At 38.8% G+C, this 24,094-nt stretch overlaps 1 protein-coding gene across 1 annotated transcript in view; it reads left to right on the forward strand.

Annotated features, from left to right (window-relative positions):
- Window positions 1–24,094, forward strand: part of grid2 (glutamate receptor, ionotropic, delta 2) — a 548,960-nt gene that overhangs the window by 435,294 nt on the left and 89,572 nt on the right. The window contains exons 10-11 of the mRNA XM_085425768.1: window positions 2,926–3,123; window positions 9,044–9,356. Coding sequence (XP_085281894.1) covers window positions 2,926–3,123; window positions 9,044–9,356 — 511 coding nt within the window. The remainder of the gene's footprint in view (window positions 1–2,925; window positions 3,124–9,043; window positions 9,357–24,094) is intronic.

The following is a 24,094-nucleotide window of genomic DNA, read 5'->3' on the forward strand; positions in this document are numbered from 1 at the left end:
ATTCCTGTTTCTGGTATTTTTTTTCCAAAAAGAATAAGAGGAACATTTCCAGTTACAGGAATTAGTCTTGAGGAAAGTTAGGGGAAATGATGGAAATGAGACATGGGAACAGTAACTTCAAGGGACGTGAGATTATATACTGCATGGTGACAAGTGGGAGTATTGTAGCTTGATGGATGTGGGAAGATGAGGTATTCTAGACATATGTTCAGGGAAAACTAGAATCTACAGACATTGCACCCTGGAAAGATGCAAAGTGTTATATGTCAGCTGGTAAGTGGCAAGAGAAACAAAGGGGCTGTAAGGGAAAAAGCAGAGAAAGAAAAGCAACTCGAGAAATACAGATTAACATCACAGTAATACTACATCTCAAAGGATAATTTTCTTGCAAGATTTCAGTCTGTAAACCATTTACTGAGAAGTGATTTAGCCCAACAGTTTAAAATCAGACTAAACAGCGCAATGTTCAGATGGTTACATGACTTTTTGTTGACTTTTAGATAGTCTCATTATTTTGCAAGTGAAAAAAAATATCAGTTGCATACCCACAAGTGTATTAATTCTCTCAGAGCTAAGATAAGATGAGATAAGATAAGATAAAACACAGTCATGACTAAAAGAAAGTACACACTTTCACAAGTACACCTCATGATTCAATAGCTTTTTCTTCACATTATTGTGGAGGATTTCTGGTGGACACCTTCTTTAGATCCTTGAGGTTTGCAGGCATTCATTTATGCACAGCACTCTTGAGGTTGTGCCACAGCATTTCAATTGGGTTGAAGTGTAGACTTTGGGTGATTGCAATATTTTGATTTTTTTTCCAACATGGCCTCATATTTGGTTCTAGAATACTTTGATTATGATCACTGTAGAAGAAGCCCAAATCTTCCCCCCTTCGCCTCTGTGCTTGACAGGTGTTATGAGCTGTTTGTGCTGATATGTCGTGTTTGGTTTTCACCAAATGCCCAAACATCTGCACTTTGGTCTCATCTGTGTAATGAACAATATTCCCGAAGTTTTGTGGTTTGAATGTATCTCTGTAAACCAAACCTGTGCTGCCATTGCAGCCCTTTCCAAACAAGCCATACTTATTCAGTATTTTTCTTTTTCTATGACCTTACGTTTGTAACACGTTAACTGCATTACTAGTAGCATCGCATAGTCTGACCTTAGGCTCCACTCCATATCTACTCATTGGAAGATTAGCATCTGTCTTGAAAGTTTTCCACTTGTGAATAATTCTTCTTACTATAGAATAATAGATGTGAAATTGTTTGGATCATATAACCTTTCCCAGATTGATGGGCAGCAAGAATTACTTCTCTAAAACTATTGCTGATGCCTTTCTTCTTTGCTATTTTGTTAACACAGATCTGCAAAACTTCTGCTTTATAGAGGTCCTCACACCTGTTGTTGGCCAATTAATCAAGTGCTTATAGTGAAATGGCTAACGTTAATATGCATGCCATTTGTGATAACTCTTTGATACTTTAATGTACTTTAATACATTAATGCTATGGAAAAAAAAGTTAAGCTTAAAAAACGTAAACTGCTGGTGTTATGTGTTTTCCACACCTACTCTGTCTTTCACACATAATGTAGTTTAAAAGTTATATAGTGTAATTAACTGTAGATCAGGAAATTTGTACTATTACTTTGCCTTGATTGTCCTGCAGAACAATGCCAACCAGCTTTTCTCCACCATGTCTATTTGTTTATAAAGGTTTACAGAACCCCCCAAATAAGGAAGCAATCAGTGTCAGTTGAGGGGAAAATCAGTATGTATGGCTGTTTTTATTAGTGGGTGTTCCCACCTGAATTGATGGATGCTTGTGGTAAGAGAGGGACTTGGTATGCATGTCCACTCACTGTCTAATAGTTTATTGAACTGCAGCTGCTAGCAAGGATTTGAAAATGCCAAGTTAATGTGTAGAATGCCCTGTGTGTATATGTTTCTGTTTGAATGTCTGTGCTTAATGTGCACCCAATATCCTGTCAATAACACAAACAGTCTCATAAAATAAGACACATTGGTCTGCAATGTTTCACTCATCAGTAAGGATTTATTAAACAAGAATTGTGTGGTAAACGGCTAGAAGGAAAACACATAATCCAAGGTGTAGGAAATGAAAATAAGTCTCATGTTGCTTTCTATTTTTTGTATAAGCAAAGTTTCCTTGAAAATTAAAAAAAAAAAACCTTGTTTTCCCTTGTGCTTTGTTCACTTAATTGCCTAAAATGACAACGCTTTTGGATGTCATTTAACCTCAACAGAGAGCCAAGTGCCAGAAATCAATATACAAGAGATTTAGGCTTCCCAATGGTATTTAAGAATGAATCGTTAAAAACAAAACTGCTGGAATTTAGGGTGCAGTTATTGATCTTCAACATTTTAATTCACTTTAAGTTGTCAGACAGGGTACCATTTCAGTAAATTAATAAATTGGTTCCATAAATGAATACAAGTATGCCGAGATGAGAACTTCAAATAATGGGGTTAATCATGATTTTCACTTGTTACAGTCAACATACACTCACTCAAAAGGTGCTTCAGCATATAATTTAAATAATGAACATATGCTGAAAGATGTCTGCTTGCTTTCATACTTTGATTTCTTCTAGAATAACACATAGGATTATTTTCACATTTGCAGCATTAATATCTCTAGTAGGTAGTAGAAAATAAACCCCAGAGAAGAGCCTACCTGTAACATATAGTTTTACCTTTTCAGGCATTGCTTGTATCATTATCTTTAAATGTAAAATGTAGATTCTCTCAGATATGCTTGCAGCCATCAAAATGATCTTTTGTGCTGCTAACATGGTTATTAGGGTAATGGGGGACTTGATGCTTGAATGAATGGTGCATTGATTGGCTGCTTGACTGACTTACTGACACGCTGACTGTTCGTTGCCTTCTAGGAGGAGCCGTTTGTAATGGTGTCAGAGAATGTTCTTGGGAAACCAAAGAAGTACCAGGGCTTTTCCATCGATGTCCTGGATGCTCTGTCAAACTACCTGGGCTTTAAGTATGAGATCTATATTGCTCCAGACCACAAATATGGCAGCTTGCAGCCTGATGGTCAATGGAATGGACTGATGGGCGAATTAGTCTTCAAGGTAAGAAGATCACTTGCATACACAAATGCACATGAGCAAACAAATACATATACAAATACATGTTCCCTGTTTATGCACACGCTTATACTATATCACTGCAGAAGGAGGAGAAGCTTGCATGTAGACACGAATCAATTGCTGAACAGAACAGCCTCTCTTAGGTTTAGTTCACACTCGGATGGGTTCCATCATCACCCACTTGGTAACCATTGGATTTATGTCTTTAAACGTCTTTAATTTGGAATGAGACATTTAGACACTCATTCATAAAGAATTGTACTATGTAAGCTGAAGTGGATTTGGGAGGCGCAGAGATGAAATATTGTGTGATTTTGCATACTAGAGAAACACAACAACTTTATAATAATTTGACTAGCTTCAAGTATCTTCAAGTGTTATAACTGCTGGCAGACACTTGAACTGCTTCAGTGGAAAGTGGAAAAGTGGAGATGATATAGTGACACTATAAATGTGGGTTCACCAAAGATGGAGAGGCCTCTAGATTGAGGGTAGTAAATTGGCATATTTGAAAAATAACTACTTTGACCATGACTTAGCCCTACTGACATAGACTTCAGTTGACATACTTCAAAATTTACCAGTTTCATTGCTGTTTAATATTCTGTTATATCTCAAAGTGCCCTTATTATATGTGTGAGAGCAGTTTTTTTAGTTTTGTTCCTTGCAGCATATCCTAGAGAAACATAAATGGAGACCTGGCAGCTTATCTTGCGCTAGTTGTAAATGCTTGAGTTTGATAACTATTTGTCACATCATACATATATTTCATATCATACTCACACCGTCTTTTGCTGATTAAACAAAGTCACACAATAAAACCAAGCTGAACTTTTACATGCAGGAAGTCTAGAGTAGTCACATATGAATTTCTGTTTTTAATATCACTGAAATGTGATGATACTAATAATCATAAATATTTCAAATCTGAAAAACTCCTAGCACATGCAAGATTGCTGTTGCTTTGCTTGGAGTCCATCTTAAAAGACAAGGCAACACAGGAAAGTGTTTCTTGTGAACCTTGTGAAAATAACTCGTGATTTGACAGGCACTTTCTGTTCCTCTGTGGCTTTGATTGTTTAAAATATTCATTGACTGTTGTTATGTGGAAGCCAATAATAAACCCTGAGCTTACCTTAGTTTCTTGCAATCAAGTCATTCTTTTATGCTTAAAATAATTTATGTTTTGCTAAAACTTTTTTTTATTACTATTTTTTTCCTATTAAATATGAGGTCTGAGCAAAGGTAGGACTAAATAAATATTTTAGGTTTTAAACTCAACATTTAAGGTGAGTTTACCTGTTTTTTCCTGTTTATTCTTTCGTGACTGCACTCACAAGTAGGGATGGGTATTGATAAGATTTTCACGATTCCGATTCCATTTTCGATTCTGTTTAACGATTCGATTCTTTATCGATTCTCTTATCGATTCTTTTTAAAAAAGGAGAACACTAAGTTTGATTAGCTTAGAACTTTGTTTTATATCTTCTCTTTGAACAAGATAGAAATTTAGGAGTAACATGGCCTTACAAACCCAACAGTGAGATCTTAAGAGATCCAGCCTACGGCTCTTCAATGGGGTGTCACAGGGTCCCGAGGAAAAAAAATTGTAAATGTAAAATAATAAAATAAATATTCTTCTGTAGCAATAACAAAGTATAACATAAATTATTCAGTAGCAATTACACAAGAATATCCAGTAATGACCCTGCCTACAATTAAACACATTCACTTACCTAAAATTGGGGGCATCTGCTGTGGCAAATGGGTTCAAGCCAGTGTTTCCAACTTAGCGACTTTGTCGCTATATTTAGCGAGTTTTCAGACCCCTTAGCGACTTTTTTTTAGAAAAAAAGTCGCTAAAAAAAGGACGTGAAAGCGCGTATCGATTTTACTCTCAACAAGCAGTGGGTGCTGTAACGCAGTCAGTTCTTCTTTTACTGTTTTACTCTTATGCTGTTTTGTGGATCACAAGGTTTAAAACTACTTATAAACACACACACAAAGTAACTCCACCAGAGTGCCTATTTCAGGTCACTTTTGCCGGTCCAAGCCCAGGTAAAGGAGCAGGGTTGGAATTGTGACATTTAAAAAAACAATAATTGCTAAAATAAATTTAATTTGTAGTTCTAAATAAACTCTAAATGCATTTAGGACGTTTTTTACGCACTTTATGTCTCTTCCACGATGTTATTTCTCTCTCCAACAACATAGGTTACAATTAGATTAGCATGACCAATTATGCAAATTAGGCGATGACGTCATTTAGCGACTTCTAGCAACTTTTAGGACAACCAATAGCGATTTTCCTTACTGAGGAGTTGGCAACACTGGTTCAAGCCTTTTACCACAAACTTAGTCACTGCTCGGTGACATTCGTCTATCCTGGCCTGAAAGGAGACGCTACCGGTAGACTGCAGCGAGAACTGCCAGCATCTGAGCCAGCCAGACTCTGTCTGTCTGTCTCATCATGGTCACCTAAATGCACAGTAATAGCAGGTTTTGTAATAAGGCAGATTGCGCTAACATAATATGCACTGTTAGTTGATTATTTACCTGCCGCATTAACGGGAGAGGACGTGCAAACGTTACCGCTGCTGCTGGGTTGAGATTCACGAGTCCGGAGCGGAATTAAAAACATGACATTCATTTAAGGTTATCACGTGTTTTGTGAGCAAATGCTTTTGCATATTCGTAGTGTTTCCTCCCTTAAATTAAGTATCTACTTTGCAAGTATTGCAAGTTGCCCTGTTGTCATCCGTTCTCGTAAACTTTTGAGCGTTTGAGCCGCTTACGCGCCGTGTTTCCTGCCAGGTAAATGACGCTCCGCAACGCGGTGACGTCATTCGGGGCGACTGGAATCGATAAGGGAATCGTTTGCAAAAATGGCAAACAATTCCAAGGAATTGAAACAGTGGGAACTGATTCTCAACAAGAACCGGTTTTCGATACCCATCCCTACTCACAAGTGAACAATTCTTTTGAACTTCACACACTAAGGTGGAAAAGGGGAGGAAAGAGTGGAGTTAGGTCCAAAAATATTTGGTTATTAATGCAGTTTTTGTAATTTTGCCTCTGTCCACCACCGTATTAGATTTTAAACAAAGCAACCAAGATGTGATTTAATTGGGAGCTTTTATCTATAAATCGAGGGGTTTGACAAAGTTAGACGTTTGGGAATTACAACCATTTTGTTCTTTCATTATTCCATGACAATGAGCTGATAAAAGATCAGTTGTTGCAAAGTGTGGAAGTTGCATTTGGCAGCTGTTCACTGGAACTCTCAGCAAGAGGTCCAAAGAGATATTGAAGCAAGGCAAGGTGTCCATCATTAGAGTATAAAAACAAAATAAGACAACTTCGAGTAGCCAAATCGGCAATCTCTGGTACATTCTTAAAAGGAAGGCACTTACAACACCAAAAGGCCTGGAAGATCATTTATGACAACTGAAGTGAATGAATACAGAAGTCTTTCTCTGGTCATGAAAAACCACCTTCACACCGTCTTTCTAATTCATGAACACTCTTGAGGAGGTAGGCGTATCATTGCCAAAGACTACAATCAAGAGATCCCTTCATGAATGAAAATACAAGAAGGTGTAAACCACTGGTTACACTCAAGAAGAGAAAGGGTAGATTAAACTTTGCCACAAAACATCTAAAAAAGACCTGCACAGCTCTGTAAAAAAATTCTGTGGGTCCATGAAACCAATATTAACTTAAAGCACACTGATGGAAGACAAAGCTGTGGAAACGAGATAAACAGCTCAGGATTCAAAGCTTACCACATGTATATATAGCAGCCAATGAAACAAGAGGGGTTTTTTATGTGACTGCAGAGAGGAGTAGCAGGATGAATTGTAAAGTGTACAAGGCTGTAGTCTCTGCTCAGATTCAGCCAAATGATGCAAAACTGATCAAACAGCACTTCACAGTGCAAATAGATAATGACCCAAAGCACATTGCAAAAGCAGCCCATGAGCCTCTCGAGGCAAAGCAATGAGATATTCTTCAATAGCCAAGGTCAGTTACCTGATTTCGACTAACAAAGCTTGCTTTTCAGTTTTGCTGCACTTTGATCGCATCTTGAACTGTTTGATTTTAAAAAACGTGGTTTACAGGTGTGCATCTTACCAGATCCTTTCAAATCAATAGTACAGTGTTTTTCTGCCATGATCATCTCTTAATGGCAGGAAAAACTTTTTTTTCAATTTCCAGCCCAAACACGCACCATTTTTATACAGTTAGATCTAATTTAATTTTAACAACCTTTTTATGACTACGTGAAAGTGTTTGTGCAAGTTCATATTTATATCTGCATCTGCACAATACCTGCTGATGTCCTTTGATGAAATCATATTAACCTGATGCACATTTTGTTCACCCTAGGTCAAGTATATATTTTTCTTTGATTGTTGTCTTTTGTTTTCTTCAGTTGAGCAGTGTTTTCTCAGAAATTTCCGATTCCATCACTTCATTATTTTCCTTCGGCTGTGTGTCAGGCTTGAGTGATTTTGTAAGACTTGGCTCTCCTTTCCTTGACCTTGAATACTTGCAGTTTGTATTTAACATTTCTAGGCCCCTCTCCCCCAGTGGCTCACAAAATTACCGAGAAATGCTTCAAGCACAATGCATATTTATGTGTACACAGATGAGCACAAGTTGCAAATAAACTGAACATGCAAATAATTCTGTTTTCCCCATCAGTCAGCTACAAGGTTTATCTCTCCAAAACCAAATTATACCAGATAATTATTACCCAGAGTGCTTCCTGTAAGTTTTCATATTGACTGACCACATGTGTCAGCATGGCAATTCATCTCATCCTATACACACACACACACACACACTGTTGTATGCATATCACTGTTGTCCCAACCCACAGCCATCTTACAGGAATTCTGAAATTTTCGCCTTACGCAGTGTAAGTGACAATTTCTCCACATTTAAGCATTTTTGTTTTTTCACTGAGCTGTAAAATTTGGATGGAGGGTGGGAATTAAGTTTTTTGTTTGCTTTTGTGTGTGTATGTAAATGTGGATGTGGTCTGTGTCTATATAAGTACATAATCTGTGTGTACGGTACCTGTAGGGCTCAGCGTTTGCCTACAAATTCACCTAACTTGCTAGAGTCAGTTGTTTATGGCAACAAAGAAAATCTCATTATCGAACAAGTTCATAATATGTGCCCTCTCTCACTGTAGTATAGATTTCAAACACCAGCATGCGCTCACAGCAGCATCTTAAATCCCTATTATAGTATAAGCAGATGTCTGCAGTTGCTAGTCAAGCACTGGGGACTGAAAACGTTTTAATTATCCATCATTGTTTCTGCATTAAAGCTAAGCTCAGCCTGTTTTCCTTGGCAGACGCACTCAGTGACGGCTGTTTTTTCAACTTAAAATCTTTGCACATATTTAAAGCAGTCATTTGTTGTCTCTTAACAAGCCTTACAAGTGAAGAGAAAGGTTTTAAGTGCTTCAGAAAGCATACTGACAGAAAACAGATTAATTAATTCATTTGTAAATGATTCAAACGCCACATATTAGAATACAAGTGCAAATTGAGCCAGGGCCTATATGGATTTAAATCTCTTGCTGATATCTGTCAGATATATCTAAATTTAGTAGGGTGTTACAAGGGGGTTCATTATGACATTTTTAAAAGTACTGTAATTGTAACTACTAGTTACCATCACTGTGACATGTGTTTTCTTCCTCTATGCCAGATATTTCCAGATAACTGTTACATTTTTTGCACGCTGTCCTTCGATTCTTTATTTTAGGTGATGAGAAGGCGCAGATGGACTTTAAGGCTGTTATAAGAATCCACATTTTTCAGCTGACTTCCTCACTGACACATTTTCACAGTTTTAATACTTCAAACTTCTTTGCCTCTTGCAGCGAGCTGATGTGGGACTTTCTGCCTTGACCATCACGCCTGAGCGAGAGAGCGTTGTGGACTTCACCACACGCTACATGGATTATTCTGTGGGCGTTCTGCTGCGCAAGGCTGAGCGCACAGTGGACATGTTTGCCTGCCTGGCACCCTTCGACCTGTCACTGTGGGCGTGCATCGCAGGCACCGTGCTCCTCGTTGGCATCCTGGTGTACTTGCTCAACTGGCTCAACCCACCTCGGCTCCCCATGGGATCTGTGTCTTCAACAACGCTGTACAACTCCATGTGGTTCGTGTACGGCTCGTTTGTACAACAAGGTAAGAAAGCAGGATAGAGGGGGTGAAACACAAGTTCAGCAGCAGCAGAATAATGGTTTATTTATTTATCTATTAGTCATATTCATTAGTCATTTTGTTTTCACTTGTTGCTTAAGTTATGTTTATGCACCAAGACTGATGAGATCTGATTAGGTCATGGTTTGAGTTCATTAGACCTTTTCACAATGTTAACCAAATGTTGGAAAGTTCAAGTTTCCGTTTTATTTATTTTGACAGGGTGGCAAACCCTGTCTGCAAGAATACATTCCCAAAAACCTATCTCTTAATAATCTACAACCTTTAAAACAAATGCAACCTTTAAAACAAAGCATGTTTTTTATGCATTGGGCCGCTGTGGTCGATGGGGTCTTTCGCATGGCTTATTTGCAGGGTCTATCTCACTGGTAAAACAGGGGAATAATGGTAGGGATGGGAAGCATAGATGGAAAAAATGAGCTTGTGAAAGCAATCTAATTTAAAAATAAAATAAAATAGCTCCTCTGAGTACCATAGGTGTGAACTGCCTTTTCGTGTTATAGCACAATAGTCAAATTAGAACAAAAAGGAGGAGACATTTTGTTCCACATGGATTGAAGGAAAGATAATGGCCTTATCCCGGTGATCGGTCTGAAGATTTTTCCAGAATTCATCAGGCTGTGCTCAGGTGTGAAGATCAGACAATTGACACGTGGAAAAGGATTTAAATTTCATCGGCGTAGAAACAGATGCACAGCATAAGGAGAAAATTTCAAAAGAGTTAGGAGTGTGTATTTGTGTGTGTGCATACGAATGTGTCTGTTTTCCATCTAGGGCATGTGTTTCATAAAGTATCCATATAAAGAATATAGAAGCTACTTTTGAAGATAAGCATCTTAATATTCTCAGGTTCAATCTTGGGTTTCTCGCAAAATATGTGCTATTTGCCAATGAGCACAGTGCTCTTTTGTTGTCATGCTCTGGGCCTTGCAATAGTTAATTTTTTAAGCAACATTAATTATGCAAATTTAAGGAGGAATGTTTTTTTTAACACTGCCTGTGAAACATTTCAAGCCCTGAATAAGCAACTGATGAGCATTTCGCCATTTGGTAAATAATCCTCCATCTTGTGCTGCAGCTAATGGTGGTAATGATGATGATACATGCTAATTGCTGTTTGATATTCACAATCATTTCTCTTTTTAGCTGTAATTAACATTTTAGTCATGGCATCGTTAGAAAGAAAAGAAGAGAGAGAAAGGATCTCATTCTTCCACAGTGGGGTTGTCCTGCACTTGTGTATGATATGGTATGTAGAAAATAAGAGAGCTTACTGAGACAGAGTGTGTCAAACGAGTGGCATGTTTTTCACTTCCCAAGAAAATGAAGGTTGTGAAGTTTGCACCACTCAGTCAGGTTGTTCATCAAACAAGTCAAGTTCATCAAAAATGACCGATTGTTCAGGAAGTACTATTAAGCTTCACCATTCCTGATATTTTCCTCTGTCTACAGATTTTTTTCTGGACTTTTTACATGACACACACACACACACACACACACACACACACACACACACACACACACACACACACACACACACACACACACACACACACAGGTACATTGAATATTCATTCAGCAGCTTTCTCACAGCACCTCTATATGTCCCAGACCTTTGTGCTTCACCTAGAAATATTACCCCCAGGGAAGATTGATTCAGATGAAAAGACACCCACAGCAGGAGATGAGTGATGGGAGTGAATAGTCAAACTTGACACCAGAATTTTGCTTTTGGCTCTGTCACTCACTGCAAGACGGAGCAAGGGTGAGATGAGAAACAGAGAGGTGCAAAGGGATTACACTGATTTTTACAAACCTTTCTCTTTTCTTTTCTTCTTCCCTTTGACTTTTTCTTTAGGTCGCTCCTTTTTTTTTTTTTTTACTGCACACTTCCATTTTTTCATCTTTTCCCCTTCTTCCTTTCTAAGAGTCTGCCTTACAAATTCTGTTCTTCACTGTGGCTCATGTGAGCCACTAGGGCAGCAGCCAAGTGACTGTTTGTTTACAACCTCACCCAGAGGTCTCTCAGTCTGGCGTGTGTACAGAAGATGTAGTGGGGAAAAATATCTGTACTCCATTAACTATTTCTAATTGGTCTCAATGAGAGTGAAAGAGACAGAAGAAGGAAGCGTGTATAAAGACGCAAAGGGAGGGACTGCATCATATGAAATCTGCTGCTTGGTTCTAGACTTCCTAACTGCTACATCAAAGGGACAAATAAAATCATGGGATTTGGTTTTATTATGCACTAGTAATACAGTATCTTCTCAAATAAAACAGCACATCAAAGAGAAAATTCTGCAGGAAAAAAAAGATCAGTTGTTCACAGATATAGTTTGACGATATGCTGCAGGAAGGGGAAGAAAGAGAGCAAAAAGCCATAAAGCAACAGGGAGCTATAAGGTGAATTAGTCTATGATATTAAAGATTAATAAATAAGTTACAGAATCCATCTGACAGCAGACGGTGTCTCCTTTGCTGCCAACACAAATATAATGTAAGTGTTTTAGCAGTCCTCAAGGGGGACTAAAAGTTGGAAGTGCAGGAAAATTAGTAAATTTGCAGGCGATCACACACAGTCACACACACAATAAAAAAAGATATCCAGGGTAAGAATGAAGTATGTAAGCAGTCAGCGCAGAGGAAAGGTTATATAAGAGAGGAAATGACTTAAAAGATGGGAAATGTTCCTAAGGAGATTAATTTTCAGCTTCTGCTGTGTTGCACGTTAGCCCTGGCTGAGGTGGGAAGGTCATTCCAATATTTTTCAGAACCAAGAGGACGGGGGAGGCAAGGCTGGGATGAGTGATTACCAGGTCACATTATTAGGACAGCCCAGCAGACAACATTAGCTTAGTGCAGGGCATTGACTGACTTGTATATAGGGCCTCGGACAGAACATGGCCTGGAGGGATGGGGATATGCACTAGTTTGCAGTCTTGTACACCTGGTTTTAGATCTGAAATGAGCCACTACAGGCGGGCAGCGAAGATAGAGCAGGGGGGAGGGTGACATGCAAGAACTCAGGATGATAGAAAACAATACACCCTACAGCAGTTTGGATGACATGCAGGGAGGATGGTCAGAAGAAAGTTGCAGTACATCAGACCAAAATTCTCAAAAGATTATTCGGAAGGGCCTGCCTCACTCAGCGTAACTGCAGACAACAATACGTGCTCAAAAGGGAAGAAGCTTTTGTGAGATAGACACATTTACATGTCATGGAATTAAAGTGTTTGTCATTACTGAGGATAATAATGTGGTTCTAATTATAGCCTGTAAAGAATAAACAGAATTTTCTAGGGATATTAGAGACAGAATAAATCCAAAGGCAAATTAAAGTGTTCGTTTTTCTCTCTAAAGAATTGCATTGAATATTTAAAAAAAAAGAATATAGTATTGATGCAATTAATTAATAAGTGATCCCTTTCTTTGATAGCAAACCTCAAAGTGCTAAGACTAAGACAAATATAAAAAGGAGGGAGGAAGCATAAAATAGAAAGCCAAGAAATAAAATGACAGACAAAAAGCGTCTGCAACATATGTCGTTTTAGAACTGCAACAACTGCAACACTTTTTATTTTGACTGACTTTTTTTTTTCTTTTTTCATCGAAGGCTACATTCTCTCGTCGAGATGAAAGCAAAAACGGCCAGACCGAACAAATTTGCTATAAACTCTGTCGGTATTGAAATGGGTAAATGGCCGCATATCTGCTGACCTGTGCAGCAGGGAGAGAAGCTCTGTTATGCAAGTTGGACATCCTGACAAAAAGAAGCAATGAAACTGAGATAGACAGGTTACTCTGTTCCCCGTCCCGTTTCCTTTTTTAAACTTCCTGTCTCCCCGTGTCTGCCTCAAACTTCTCTCCTTTTCCTCTCTGTCCTGTCCTGACTCCCAAGTTTTGCCCGCAGAATTTGAGCTAAAGTAGAAGAGTCAAAAGCAAAACTCTGTTGTCAAATTGAATATTTGTCTTATGCAAATCTTTGTCAGCCATTCTCTCACTTTCTGGTGTCCATAATTAATGTTTAAACCAGTAGGGGAGAACAAACACCATGGAGAAACAGACTGGTATTTTGGGTTTTGTTTTTTGGTGTTGTTTGCACATATGTGTGTGTGTGTTACCTGTCAGTGTGAGTGCTGCTATAGCTCAATTACAACAGTTTTTGTGAGAAAAGCATATGCAATCACACAGATACAGCACACACTCTTACAAAATTAGTTTTCACTGTATGAAAAAATGCACGCGCACACACACAAACACACAGACACAAGCACACACAGAGTCAGGCTCATAAGCCACAATCAGTGCTTTCATCTTTCCATCTGCTTCTCCAAACATCTCTCTCTTCCTCTCTGTGCTTCTCCCTTTTCCCACCAACCCCTGCTGTGTATCTATCTGTATGTGACTATGTGTGTGAAGGAGAGAGAGCTTTGTTGGAGAACCATATACTGTACTGTATGAAAAAAAAAATCTGTTTCCCTACTCTCTCCGTTTGCATTTCAACCCAGCATCCCCCAGTTCTCTCCATTCCCCAAATCTCTGTACTCACTGCTGAGTTTTCTCAGTGTGAGTGCGTTCACAGTCTGCACTCCTCATTCTGTCTCTTGGTTCCTCTATGTGTCTCTCCCTCAATCATTATCTCTGTTTCTGCTGTGCCATACTGCTGGGAAGCCAACGTTATCATCATTTTCCTGCTCTCTCCTTCTCCTTTCCTCTCTTTCTCTCTTTATGACTCCCTCTAATCCATTATCCCTCTCTAACGACTCTTTTGTGCTTCTGTAAAGTGGACCCAACTTTAGGACATCCACCCCTCCTGACTTCAACCCTCTATCTCCATCTTTCCTCCCTCTGTTCCTTTTTCCCGTCTCCCTCAAAGTGTCTCTCCTGCAACAAAGATGCGCCACAGTGAGAAGAGACCGTCTCTCAGCAGTTCCATTAAATGCATCTCTCTCTCGCTCTCTTCCTGTCCTTCTCCCCTTTTTTCTCCATTCAGCAGCAATCTCTCTTGGACCCCTGTGTCCACTTCTTTCTTTCTGCTCATGTATGATTACATCCAGCTGGTGCAATCTCATCCTAAAAGCAGGTTTGAATAGGATGTGTACCTTCTGTCCTCTTCACATCTGTCTTCCCCTCGTTCCTTCAGTGGGCAAAAAGTTATTTAAGTACATTTACTCAAGTATGTACTTCAGTATGAGGGTCCTAGATTCTGCCAGTGAAAATTCCCCGTACTGAGTTCTCATGAATACATTTGTCTGAAAGTGTTTCTGTACTTAGTAAATTTCTGTTCTTACAAATCGATCCAGTCTTACGTTGCCATCAAGTACTTATAGGGTGTTTTTTATTGCTACTTTTATGTAAATCTGCTTGACTATTAAGGGCCAGTGAGCCAAACTGTCAAGGAAAGCTCAGAAAATGAGATTTTAGCTGACATTTTCCTGTCACAGACAAACTCAGAGACAAACTGTGAGACGCAAATCCCTGATCATAGCTCAGTATTTGCAGTATCTGATTAGATTTCTTTTTTAGGGCAGTACAGAGAAACCGGTGTTGATGTTTGCATCTGTATATGTTGAGGAAACAAAATGATGAAATATGTGAACCTGAATTTAAAAAAAAAAGTCAAAATAGGTATAAAAACTTTTATTTGTTTAATTTCACTTTTACTCTTATGATATTAAAGTGTTAATGTAAATATTCCTCAATAAACATGCAAATTATAATAAATAATAACAGCTAAAAGTAACATTGGTTTATAGATGTCCTAAACTCAGTTATAAGCATCCATAATTATAAATATCACTAAAAAAAAAAAATCATGTTGAAACTAATTTTCAGTCACTGCTTTCTTTCTCAAGTGAAATATCTGCAATCGTGTGATGCGGACAGATGTTTGAGGGTTGAGTAAAGCGTGTGGCTGAGCTAGCTAGTTAACAAAATTTTTCATCATCCTCATGGTCATCAACAATGTCTATTTCCACATATAAAGGTGCGCTGGTCACACCTTTTTAATACCAGCTTGAGAACGCCTTCAAATTCTTTGAGATGTAGATTCAGCAAGTAACTGGAGACATTCCTTAGATATTTTGCTCCATATTGGCATGATAACATCACATAATTGGTGGAGATTTGTAGGCCGGGTATGTCTGTGTTTTCACACTTTTTACAGCAAATTCTGACTCAACCATCTGAATCCCACAGCACATGTGTACAGCCTCAGTTTCCTGTTATTAGCTACCGGGAGTGGAGCCCGATTTAGTGTGATGCATCCCCTCTGCATTAAGGTTCAAGATGTTCTGCTGCATACCTTGGTTATAACAAGTGATTAAGTTACTGTTGTCTTCCTGAGCTTGTTTAGTATTTTCACCCAGAGGACTGCTGAATGCTAGAGATTTCCTCTTTGTCCAATCAGACTCTGTAAACCTTAGAGATTCCTGTGCAGGGAAATCCCAGCAGCTCAGTATTTTCTGAAATATGTAGACCAGCCCATCTGATGCCAACAACCACATTCAAAGTCACTTAAATCACCTTTTTTCTCCATTCTGGTGCTCAGTTGGAACTTTATCCAAATTTCTATATGCCTGAATGCATTTGCTGCCATATGACTCGCTGATTAGATGATTACCTTTATTAGCAGTAGAACAGGTGTCCCTAATAAAGTGTCTGGTGAGAGTATATTTGTAGAAAGCCACTGTTTGTGAGAATTTTCACTTCTTGTGTGATACTGTATTAGTATAGACTTCAGATGTTGGTTAAATACGATTTATATTCTTGTAAATGCAGCAGTGTCGTTGCCTTTATGCAGATTTCCTGTCTGAATATCAAGATGTAGTTTCACCAGATATGAGGATGTCTTGAAGTCTGGCATTTCAAACAGTTGTTTCTATACATAGAGGGAGATGGTAATTCTGTGCAGTTGTCACTTTGACCAGCTCCTCATTATGATTCTTCTTGTCTGGATTAGCTCTTGCTCTTAATTTATATCAAGACTTTACAATTTATCCTATTGTAAAGTGTCCTTGGGTGACTTGAAAGGCGCTCATAAATAAAATGTATTATCATTATTATTATTATTAAGAATAGGAACTGCTCTTCATGAGCCTTCTTTCATTTTTGTCTCCATCAGGGGATTTTCTGAGACTTTGTTAGTACACATGACATTTTCCAGATTCAAAATGCATAACAAAGTAATGTTAAACAGCTTCACTTTTTACATGAAGAAGCACATTAAAAATTGAAAAATGCCAAAGACTCCTTGTCTCTTTTTTATAGCTGGCGTAGGGCAACAGATTTGGTCTTTGGTGTTACCACACCGACACATTCAAATGTCCATTTTGTGTTGACAAGCATTGTTCGGTCATATCTTTACATGACTCTTACATGCTGTGTACTCTTTCTCTCGCATTCTCTGTTTTTCCCATCTTTAAATGTTTAATCATACTTAAATGTAATCAAACTTTCATCTGCAGTCAGCAAAAAACGAGCTATGTGAGGACAAATAGCGAGATGCATTGCAAACATTTGCAAAGGAAAAAAATTCTTGAACTAAAATACATATAATATCATGCTTGCCTGCATCTTACCATGCTGTTAGTGACTGAAGATGTTTATCTCTTACTAAATGTGTATCTGTCAAAGCAGCTCCAAAGCACACTGCAATCTGCTGGTCTTGTTTTATCCAGATTCTTTCTCCAGGGAGTCCAAGAAGCTGTAGCTACCAGGGACAGTAATGAGGAGGGTGGCTTAATTGAAATACAAGCATATTTATTTTGGGCACTGTTTTGTTAACTGCCTCGAGAAAACAGGCTGAATGGATGCAGTTTATTTCCCAGTGAATGTGTTGTAAAGGTCAGGCATTGTGCAGAATGCAAGTGGAAAAAAAAAAGATCTAACTGCTTCTTGGTGGGTGTGCTCACAGTAACTTTTGTTCTCTGAATTTGAATGAATGTACAGTTGTTTAGGGCATTTCTTGGGCAAATGTTAAAACTTGTCCACAAAAATTAAAATCCAAAAAGCTCACAACATAATTAGTAAACACATCATAACTGATAAGACGCTTATAAAATTTACCAGTGCAGGATCGATAGCATTTATAGGATTTAACGCTTGTCAGAAAAGCAATAGAGCAAAATTACTACTTTCTTCTTTCCCAACTTGCACGGCAACAAATGAAGTCCTGATTTCACTCAGTAAACCTCCACAAATCTAGATAATTGCGAGATTTATGAGATCATTTATCTTAACAAGGCAGCTTCTTTTTCTACCAAACCCCAAGAACATTGCAAAATCCCACAGCTGGATAGAATTTTTTTTAAAAAGAGGGAGAATGGAGGATAGGTCAGTCAAAAGAGATCAAACTGAGGGAGGGCTGGTTGTTTCGCACCTTGTTAGACACCTTGTTAGTGCTCAGCCAGTCATTATAGTGTCTGCTGAGGCAGGAGTATCTCTAATAAATCAAGACATATCTGTCTGTCTTTTATTCAGCTATCATCCGATCTACTTCACTTGGCAAACACAAATCAAGCTAAACTTTTCCCCAGCAATTGCAGGTCAAATTAGTAGTTGAAACATGGGCAGAAAGTTTGTTAACTAGCTAACACATGGATGAAAAAGTGGGATTTGCACATCAAACTTTCCTTAGTGTACCTCTCAAAATATTAGTGCCATACGTGCATAAATTCAAAGCCTCGATGGGTTTCACATTACAGATTAGAAGCGAAGACTAAAAACTGCCCACCCCTGGGGTATGCAGTACGTGTTGGTTTATGGTTATTGAATGAGAAAAGGTGCAGATCTGTGTAACCTGGCAGTGTGTGTGGACCTGCAGCCCTTGAAAAAGGGAGAGGAAAAGAAGATGAGACAAGAAAAGTGACAGGAAGAGGGAGGGCATGTGGCGTGCAATGTGCGAAATATTGAGAATGACATTGTTAAAGTTGAATATGAGCGACTCAAACACAATCACCATCAAGAGAGAAGTCTAAGAAGTGTATTTTTTGTGAGCACTTGTGTGCATAGGAACGCACACACTTTGTCCTAGTCAAAGGGAAAATTGCTGAGAGAGCCATCTGTCAGAAGTTGCACTCAGAGAGGCAGCCATGGTCTTATTGGTTTGATTGAACAAGACACAGTCTGCATACAGCCACCTATAATGAGTCCACAGTACTGTACTTTCAGCTTAATGCAATTTGCATGCATGTCTGTGGATGTGCACATGTATAACTGTTCTTACTGGCTTTGTATTACATCCTTTTTGAGTGTACGTGTTTATTTTGCTCTTTTTTTTCTTTGTATGGGAAGCTCCATTGTTACTGTGGGCTTGAAACGCACAAAGCTATTGGAATAGTTTCCATCAAACTTTTCCTCAATTCCTTTAACACCCTCTTTGGGATTAATTGTTGAGAGTAAAAGGCATTATCTAACAATCGTCCACAGTTTTTATGTTATTTATGTTTACTGTTATTGTATGGACACTATCGGGGAGGGATATTAAGAAATAGCCTCATTATTTGTGACTTTTTCAGCAATCTTAGTGTTATGGATTGGATGTACACTGGTGTGGGAAATGTTGTCTGGGAAAAGCCGTTAGTTGTGGCCTTTAGAAATAAGCAAATACAAAGCAGCCACATACACATGAACACAGGCACATACAGCCTCGACTTCCTGTTGGCTGTTGTAACCCTTATATCGTACACAGACTGTATTGATCCACGTATAGGAGCCGAGCGGAGAAACATAGCCTGTAAATAAGCTCAAAGAAATTTCTGCTGACCCCATCATTTTTATGTTCCTTTCAACGGTGAAAAGGAGGCAAAAAGTGCTGATGAGGCTTGAAAAAAGGAAGAGAGAAGAGGGGAAAGAACGTTTATTTAATAAGTCCAATGTCAAGCAGTTTGCAGTCTGCATATGGTACATACACTTACACACGCATTCAGAGGAGGACTTTTACCGCAGCTATTTTGGGAGGGCGTTAAGAAGTTGCCACACTAAAGCGTGCACACATAAAGGTGCAGACACGCACACACCCTGACACAGAAAAAACTGCTGTTTATCGCCAGTCTCCACACTTGGCCTGTTGCAGCCTACAGGTTAACTGGCTGCTCTTCATTCATTTTAGGGAATGGGAAGCTGGTCTCCCATCCCAAAAAGCAACCAGTTTTAATGAATTTTCACAAGTGATGATGCAGTAAGTTGCAGTTTTTGAATGGCAGGCGAACAAACTTGTATGAATGTACATGTGCTTGGGTTTACAGTCATTTTGCAAAAGTATATACTTAGTAAGCGGATCTAAACACAAAACACACACGAAAGCACAAAAATCATATTTGATCGATATGACGTGTCCAAATTAGTACATAGAAGATGTGAACGCCAATGTTCTTTCGCCATTTCATATCCTTAAGCTACATTCACAAGTGTTACATAGTCTGAGTCTAGAGGCTGCCTAGAAGATGAGCTTGTTATAAAGTGGGTAAAAAAAAGGAGACCCACATACCCACATTCTGGTATTAACCTTGAAAGTTTACCCAAAATGCACTCCCCCCCAGTGAACCATCAGAAAATAGAACATTCCGACCCATTTATGAATAAACTGGTTCTGTTTTTTAGTGAAAGTACCCATAATACTGAAGCTGAATGCCAGTTATAGAAAAAATCCTGCTGAACAAGAGCGAGACTTTGGCCTCATATCGTGACACTTGAAATGGGTGTAAAATTGATTTGGTTGCAGCTTTTGAAATAGGATGTGCACCTTTCTGGTGATGCTACTTAAAAACCACAACATTCCAGGCCACATCCATGTAAGCTGAAGATCTGTAACTTGGGAAATTTGTATGGAAGTAGAACTTGCCTGAGTGTGTGTGTGTGTGTGTGTGTGTGTGTGTGTGTGTGTGTGTGTGTGTGTGTGTGTGTGTGTGTGAGAGAGAGAGAGAGAGAGAGAGAGAGAGAGAGACAGAGACAGCATTTGTCAATAAATATGTTCACTGTCTGTCTGGGAGAAAGTTAATATGTCTCTTTACACCACAGCCAGAACAATAACAGGAGCAAGCAGTATTTCAGAAAGAAAGGCAATGTTGTCGGGGTACAGTTAAAGTTAAAATCCTTTTAAATAATACATTTAGTGTGAAGACAGTAAAACCAAAGCAGTACACCACATACTCCCCAAAAGAAAAAATAAAAAATAAAAACTGTAACTGATGCAATCCAAAAGGTCACTGCAGGGTTTTTTCCGAGTTTTGCATTTTCTCTGGCCTATTGTGTAGCGAATGTCTTGGCTGTATTGTGATAAAGTGTCACGTAGACCCTGCATGCTGAGCTTTGACTGCACAGGCACAAAACTTCCCTTCTGCATTTAAAAGAATACTAGTGAAGCTAGCTCACCAGCTCTCTCCATGAACGCTATGACTGTAGCTATGATCGTTGCTGCAGCTTTGTAATTGCATACAGTAACTGTCTCTCTGACTGGTTGTACTTTGGTTCTCATGAATCTGGCTGTGACATGTTCATTTTTAATTGGTATAAAACTGACTACATGCAGCAGTTATGTGTTCAGTGATGGGTTTGCTTGCTGAGTGCTGTATCGAATCTTTTCTATTCCTGAACTTCTGTGCTATGATGATCTGTCATAGAAGGACATCAGGTTCAAATAGTAACAGCTGGACATATCCATAACACCACAGACTGAGCCATACAGCATACTCAGCCTCACCTACACAGTCAGTCAGACTAAGCATCAATAGCTGTTCTCACAAGCAGCAGCTGGATACTGTTAGAGAATCGCCTTTCATAATGAGGAATGAGCGATAAATGCACCATGTAAATGGTCACATTATCGAATCATTTCCATATCTGTATTGTGAGTCTTTTAATTGGCAATGTATTATAACGAGACTCGAACAACGTGGTTCTTATGGCTCAGAAGGAATGCAAAAGCAAGGCGATAGCGTTTGTTTGGTTTATGGCTTTAAATACCAGAAAGAAAACTATCATCTTGATGTGGTTGTTGTTCTTTTCCTTATGAAAAATGCTAAATGGTAAATGGCCTGTATTTGTACAGCGCTTTACTAGTCCCTAAGGAAAAAAGCTTGATGAAATGATGAAATGAAACGATGCGTTATTTCTGCTAAATGCACACAAACACATATGTTAAGTACACATGAGCGCGAAAAGTCTGCTTTGGTTCGCTGTTTCCCCCGTGCACTAATGCAGACATAGCAGTTTTTTTTTCATGGTGAGCACGCTCTGAAGCACAGCTAAGTGAGGGAATAATTTGCATTTCAATCTTTTAATTTGCTCCCTTTTTGTGAAATTGAGCCAACTTCTACAAGCTAACTGGAGTGAGTACAGAACCCCCATTTCAGCATCCCCCCTAAGGGCGATCCTATAATATTTGAATATCTCTTTCCCCCAGTTGAACTTATATTAAACTCACATTTATATTACACACATTGAATTCTTTGGGGGTTTCAACTTAAGTCACGTTCTAAACATGACACGACTGCAAGGATCGCTTTGATTTGCTGGTTTCTTAAGTGTGAGTAAGAATGTAGAGAGCAAGTAACGAAGAGAAACACCTTTCTGACCAAAAAGAGGACTTTGCTTTTCAAATTGTCATTTACGAAATAACTTCTTTAAACCTAACATTTAAAGAAAAAAAAACAAATGGCTTGCAAAGATTTGTTGCAGTTTGATGGCACATGCTGCTTTTCTGATATCTGTTAGAACATGGGTCTACCATCTATATAACGAACACATGCACTCAACGGTCTAATTTTAATTAACTTAGCTGATCCATGTTTGGCCAGCTCAGTTTGGTCTTGTATTAACTTCTACAAACATACATAATACGTGTATTCTATACATATGTATATACTACACAGCATGTGTCTGTATGGAGTGCACACTTCAGTAGAGGGAGGGTCCAGAGCAATTTGTCGGGCGCAGAGGTGAATCACAGCAATATAAAAAATTAATATAACGTTCATGAATATTAATAACTCTGATGCAATTGCCATAATATCAGCGCTTCTCCTTCACATCACATGTAGCTCTAAAGTACAATACAAATAATCACAAATCACAAAATAATATGGATTTATTTGCATTATGTGAGTTTAATGTGCTACCGAGTAATTAAAGTGCTTACCTCTGAGCAGTATATTGGGCTTCACATTGCCCACAGATCACACCTGAATGTTATGCTGTAGCTTGAGACTGTGTGGTGCAATATTCTTTATTTTATCATAGTGGCCTTGTTCAATAGCAAAATGAAATAATTATGTAAATGATATTGGAAAAATGTGAGTCATATTAGCCTATGTGCACACGCAAGGGCTGCCTACTTTGTCAGCGGAAATGCACATTCATAGGAGGATTTTTTCTGAGATGCAAATTTGGTTGTCAAGTTGCTGATTGCGGTGTCTATTTGTTATGCTAAGTGTAATCAAGACTTTGCTGTCACAATCAGAAATTTAGATGACAATCATTTAACAATCAGTTCAAATTTCACTTTATTAAAAGCTTTTTGTTGTTGTTGAGTTACTGTAATTTCAATTAGCCTGAAGTTAAACTGTGTGAATTGCTCAGGGGGGTGGCTGCGGTTCAAGAGTGAGTTGCATGCTCATCGGAAGGTCGATGGTTCGATCCCCAGCTCCTTTAGTCCGTGTGTTGAAGTGTCCTTGTGTAAGATTGCGAGAGTAATAGATTAAAACTTGTGTATAAACTTCAGCCATATTTTTTGAGGATGTCTTAAAGTTCCTATACGTATTCAGGGAGCGTACAGGGAAGGGAGACACCATTGGGGCACATCCCTGAATTGGAAACTTCGTGCATCTCAGCTCAAATCCACAACATTACCAGCCTGCTGGATCTTTTTAATGGTTGCACTTGATGGCTTGAAAAAAATTGCTAACCACATGGAAAATCCCTCTTCGCTTTGGCTTATAGCCAGGGGTATTAGAGGTGGCACATGTACAATGTAGAGATTGAAAAGCAGAAGGCAGGAGAGGTGATGGAGGAGGGATGCATGCACTCTGTCATCCTCCTCCTCCCTTTTTCTATTCTCTCGCTTTTTCCATCTTCACCCCGGCTCCTGCACTGTAATATGTCTTTCCCAAGTTGTTTATAATCACTGGGACACCATCAGACGGGAGTGATTGAAGTGCTAGAGGAGAAATAGATGGTAAAAAAATAAATAATGATTCCAGCAAGTCATCAGACGGTGGAGGGGTATAATCTGAGGCAGTGGAGGTGCTTGCTCGGTGGTGAGATTTGAAGCTTTACAAGAAAGCCACACATATATAAAACCCTTCAGGATGTGCCCACCGCTCGACTGGCTTCAAAGCTGCACTCATCTCGAGTTACCTTTACTGCAGAATGTCAACAAGGATGGGGAAAAGAGGAGAAGAGCAGAGGAGGAAGGTAGTAAGAGATGCAGAAAGGAGGCAGGCAGAAAAACTAAGAATGTGTGATGCAGATGAATTGGCTTATAGAATAATTTTGTTTGCCAAACCTGCGGGAAACAACAGCACCTGTATCTGTCAAATTTTTCATCCTCCTTCCTGGATCTACATGTTTATTCCTCTCAAAGCAAACAAATAACAGTGTATAGACATATGCATATTCCTTTTTTTGTGAGTTTATGTTTGGATTCTTTGATTTTGTTTGTCTTGAAAAGCTGTTGCATTCGTTGCCTTTAACAAAAAGGA

Source organism: Rhamphochromis longiceps, linkage group LG12 (genome assembly GCF_057381845.1).
Source record: "Rhamphochromis longiceps isolate RC_006_pf linkage group LG12, R_longiceps_female_GT1.1, whole genome shotgun sequence".
NCBI lineage: Eukaryota > Metazoa > Chordata > Actinopteri > Cichliformes > Cichlidae > Rhamphochromis > Rhamphochromis longiceps.